At 40.3% G+C, this 5,000-nt stretch overlaps 1 protein-coding gene across 1 annotated transcript in view; it reads left to right on the top strand.

The window, feature by feature from the left end:
- The first annotated feature begins 4,178 nt into the window (after positions 1–4,178).
- Positions 4,179–5,000, top strand: part of LOC138059325 (uncharacterized) — a 2,510-nt gene continuing 1,688 nt past the window's right edge. The window contains exons 1-2 of the mRNA XM_068904896.1: positions 4,179–4,527; positions 4,819–5,000. The exon at positions 4,819–5,000 is cut by the window's right edge and continues 553 nt beyond it. Of these exons, the coding sequence (XP_068760997.1) occupies positions 4,179–4,527; positions 4,819–5,000 (531 nt within the window). The remainder of the gene's footprint in view (positions 4,528–4,818) is intronic.

Below are 5,000 nucleotides of genomic sequence, written 5' to 3'. Positions count from 1 at the left end.
GAACTTGCATCCACATCTAGAACATCTGTGGCTAGAACTACCAGGACGTAACAAACACAGCAAATTATGGAATTATGTACAGGTCTAAGCTAATAATCAGCGAAAGTGACTGGTTGGAGCGTGTTGAATCTTTGCTTGGCTACCTGACTATGAGTTGGGATGGGCTACTTGTTGTAACTGGAGACGTCAACATAGATATGCGAAAACCCTCAGACAATTTAACACAGAAGTATCAAACCCTTCTTGAAGCATTTAGCCTCAAGCAAATTGTCACAAAGCCCACTAGAGTAATGGGAACATCAAAAACCCATATTGTCGTCAACTTTCCACAAAATATCACGTACACTGACGTCATACCTTACTCTATGGTTGGTGACCATGATGCACCATTTGTATGCATTAATGTGCGCGTACCCAGATTTCAACCTCGCTTCAAGTTTTTACGGAATGAGAAGGAACTGGATTTCTCTTTACTTTCTCCGGACGTAGTTTATGGTTTGGAATCACCGGATGACATGGTCGATGCTTTGAATTCTCTTATGAAGGATTGTTTAGACCGACATGCACCTCTTAGAAGAGTAAAGGTTGCACGCCCTCCCGCAAATGGCAGTTGATATTTCACGTAATGGAGAGAGCTTGGAACGTGTGACGCTCGTCCTGTGAAGTCAAGTTAAAGGTGCTTATCGAAAGTGGCACCTTTCAAGACAGCCCAGCAGCCTTGTTCAACGCATTACCAAGTTATTTGCGAAACTGTATTGACTTTCGATCTTTTAAGAGAAATTTAACATCATATCTTGTCAATAATGCTCGAAACAGATTAGAAGTTACATGAATTTCAGTCCATTTATTACATTTACATTTTAGCTTGTTTATATTTTAAATCTTAATTTTAGAATGTGATATTATTGTCAATTATTATATTCCAAGTTTTTGCGTAATTAGAGTAGAATAGGAATTTTTTAGCATGGAAGAGCCAATTCATTTTTTGGAATGCTAATAAACCTTTATCATTTTTATTAGTACACTTTAAGTACATGTATACTGCAGTTACTAAAGTATAGATGCAGTAGAGAATTCAAAGTATACTGCTTGTTTTCTATCCAGCAGAAGTTTAGTGTAAGTATACTTACAAGGTACGTCAAAACTGGATGTTATGCCAACTGTTTTTGAACTAGGAATTACGTATACTGAAAATGTACTTCTGCAAGTGAAAATACTTCCTTAATTACTTGGAAGACTCGACATATTGCGTGAAAGTCTTCAGAGTAAGAAAAATCAGTATTGTGGTTATTAACACCATTTTTGCACATCGCATAATTATACATTCATCTATTTTGCACGTGACCAAATTAGTTAATTCATTGGGGTCATTAATATTTGTGACCCTCCATATGATTTTAGGGACAAAGGTGATAGCACGCTCACAACACGCTTGCACTTGAAAACAATAGAAACTGACACACGGTTGCTGAGCACACTAGAGCACACATTAATGAGCTCATGCTTTTGTTTCATGTAACACACTTGAAACAATACAGCGCGAGCAGGCAAACATGGAAAGCGTGTTAATCTTCGAAAATTAATGAAATCTAGCGTGCGAGAGGACACAGCACACTAGAGTGTTAGTGTGCAGCACGCATGTTAACTCAACCTGAAGTCAAGAGTCAAAGTGCATCCATTCTCGCGGTAATACAACTGGGTCAATGAAACCGTAGCTTACATTGGTGTTTTGTAATTAATATCATATCAACTTCCTGATCAGAAAAACGAAGCTGAGACCTTTGGCCGCGAAAGATATTCGAAGATTTAAATCAGTTTCAATTACTTTGCTTATGAGGAGAAATGAAGTTGTTATCTTCCGCAAGAAATCTTACCTTATAACAAGTACATCCGCTAAAACCCTCGGCCATTAAACGAGCTTCATAAACGTGTGAAAATGAACTCCTTTCTTCCGAAATAGCTGGTTGCAAGTAAGAACTTTTACATGTGATGGTTGATTGAAAACGGAGTTCACCAGAAAAGGCATGAACAGCTAAAGCGTGCGTGTAAAAGTATTTTCCATCGGACAGCCAGGGTGATTCAAAACCAAAACTATGTGTCAGCGATGGCGCTGGCAAGTTTGAAGACAAAACACTTCTCGGTAACGAGTCAAATTTGCACACAGAAATAGCATTTACTTGCATAATTTCTCGCTGAACTCACAATTTATGGCATGTAGTTTCTCTCGCTGCAGTCCAGTGAAGTACACATTCAGTCTTAAGTGTGCTAGCTGCACAAAGAGTTGAAATATGGCAGCCAAAATAGCGGAAAGTTCATTAGTTTGCTGCCGTCACCACGCGGTCAAGACTGGGAACGTGGTCAATTGTCACCTCACGTGTGGAGGGCACGAAATTTTTGATCTCACAAACTTTGTCTCGCACGTCTGTTGGTCGATCGATCTTTGCTCAACGCTGTACATAATTAATTTCCCACACAGAAACAGAGGTAACCTTTTTTTTTTGCTGTAATCCTACACTTTTGCTTACTAAACAGCAGACATGTCTCGTACTCTCCACCCGTGAGGTGGTTCACAGTCTCAGCTGCGTGGTGACGACAGCAAACTGATCAACTTGGGAGATGATCGCATCATTTTCCGCTATTTTGGCCCCTTATTTCAACTTTTTGCTCAACTTGCACGCTGAAAACTGAATGTGTACTTCATTCGATTACAGAGAGACAAACAACATGCCATAAATTGTGAGTTCAGTGAGAAATATTGCGAGTAAATGCTATCATAGTAGTTTTGTGTGCAAATTTGACACGTTTCCGGGGAGTGTTTTGTCTTCAAACTTGCTGAAGTTTTCCAGCCGAAACTTTAACATTATGATTATCATTAGTCCAGCTTGTTTTATTAAGTTTCTACTGTCAAGAGATGCAGTTCAAACAAAATAAAAAAACGTCAAGTAAATTCTGTTCCGATCATATCCTTTTGAGAAGATTAATCTTATCACACTCGTTTGGACAAAAATAGTAAACATACAACACTCCCCCTCCCAACCCCCAAAAACGACTGATAAAAACAGTCTCTTTTTTTGAAGTGGAAAAACTGATTTAATGGTCGTTACAATTCACAAACAGTATTAAAATGAAGCCTTAAGGAAAAATCTACGCACAAGTAACTTAAAAGTTGTAATGGAAATTTACACTGTCAATGGCCCCTCATTAAAAAATTATGCTACTAACTGTTCTTTTGTTTTAAGTCTCGCAGTTTTACTTAAAGTGTTATAAAAAGATATAAAAAGGGAACTTACTAGAAAAATCTACTCAAATCTAACTATGCAGTGACACAAAGTATTAAATTGCTTTTGTCTTGAGTCTGTTAATAACAGTTCTTCTTTTGCCCCTGCATTTAGAATTGATTTTTGCACGCATGGTCTCCCACTGTGATTGAAAAGACGGCGAGTCGAACTTTTGGCAAAGCGCTGATGACAGGTAACGTATTTTACGCTCATCCAGTTTCTCGTAGCCAAACGTACCGCCTGTGTTCCCATTTGCCAGCTCAGCTTCAGTGAAAAGCACATCAACGCACGCCATTGCTGTGGTACACATCTGCGCCCCCCTGAAGATAATTGCATCAACGTTTTGCCACTGCTGTTCTGTGGGGCATGGTAGGTTGTTCACAACATCATTTTCTTGTATCGCTCTGAGTGGTGCTCGTGGCGGATAACCAAATGGAGAGCTGTTATAGCAAGACGTTAGACCAGGCAGGGGAGTATCAGGAGTAGCGGCGCTGGAATTTTCGTAGCTGTCTGGGCACAAATCTTGCAAATCACTCATTGAATCACTCAGAAGCTCTGTCAAAAGCGACCCCTGGGGCGTTTTTTGGGCATCTTCTGAGACTTGCACGGTCTGTGTCTGAGCCTTGTAAGTCGTAAGTTCTGACACTATCTTCGTTAGGTTCAAAACCTGCTCCTTTAATTCTTGTATGACATCACCACTGCAGTCTGTTTGGATGGCCACATCTGTTGACTGCCTCGGCACAGGTGCAAACTGGACACTGGCATCTCTCGTCTTAGCTTTGGGCGGGTCGTGAACCTTTTTGTTTTCCCGCTGCTTCTTAAGAAGAACCTGTTGCTCTTCTTGTTCTGTTAGGAATGTGTGGAGCATCTCAACCTTACAGGTTCATGTTAGGCGCTGTCATGGCTGCCAAGTTTTTAGTCGCTCTTACATTTATGGTGTTTTTTACTTGTTTTTTTACTTGTCCTGTGATATCTGGAGCAACTTATGTCGACGAAAGCCAATGTTTCAAGCACAATGCTTATTTCTGTGTTATTGGGAAAGGCATTGGTATATTTTGTGCTTTTGGCCTCAATGCACGAGTTCCTGTGCGGCTGGAACTGTCATCGCATGGTTTCCATAAATCACGTCTTCCTCGCTGCTTATGGACGACACGCGGTTACACTTGTCTGCTTGTCCCTGGTCATGATCCTCCTCAAGACATTACAATATTCATGGATGTCTCCTTGAACCCTGGCCCCGACTTAAATGGTAGTGGGATTCAGCTCGATCGGTTCACCACTTCACAAGTTGTTGGCCGCCATTCGCATACTAATTCACCTTCGTCGAATATAAAATAATAATCTAGGAAATTTCTTTTAAGTCTACGATCGAGTGCTTGTACGCCTTGTCCTCAAGTTCTGGGCGAACTAAAATCGCATGGTGTTCTAAAGTATAGAGGAGGAAAAGGTTGAAAGAAGACCCGAGGAAATTATTTAAATATATCTTCAAGAACAACTCAACGCGATTATGCTAATTTTGGTGTGAACTTGGTCGATCAAGCCATTGATATTTTAGCTCTCACTGAAACATGGCTGCGTCCTGGTAAAATTAATGATGTTGAGATTAGAACCCTATGTCCAACTGGCTATAGATTCTTAGACGTTCCAAGGGGTCATTCCCGAGATGGAGGTGTTGGCTTGTTATTTAGAGACACTCTCCAAATCAATGGTCACATCACGGAT

The sequence above is a fragment of the Montipora capricornis genome, chromosome 1, assembly GCF_036669925.1.
Source record: "Montipora capricornis isolate CH-2021 chromosome 1, ASM3666992v2, whole genome shotgun sequence".
Taxonomy (NCBI): Eukaryota; Metazoa; Cnidaria; class Anthozoa; order Scleractinia; family Acroporidae; genus Montipora; species Montipora capricornis.
Note: the sequence above shows the minus strand (reverse complement) of the source record. Positions and strands in the feature narration are given on the sequence as shown.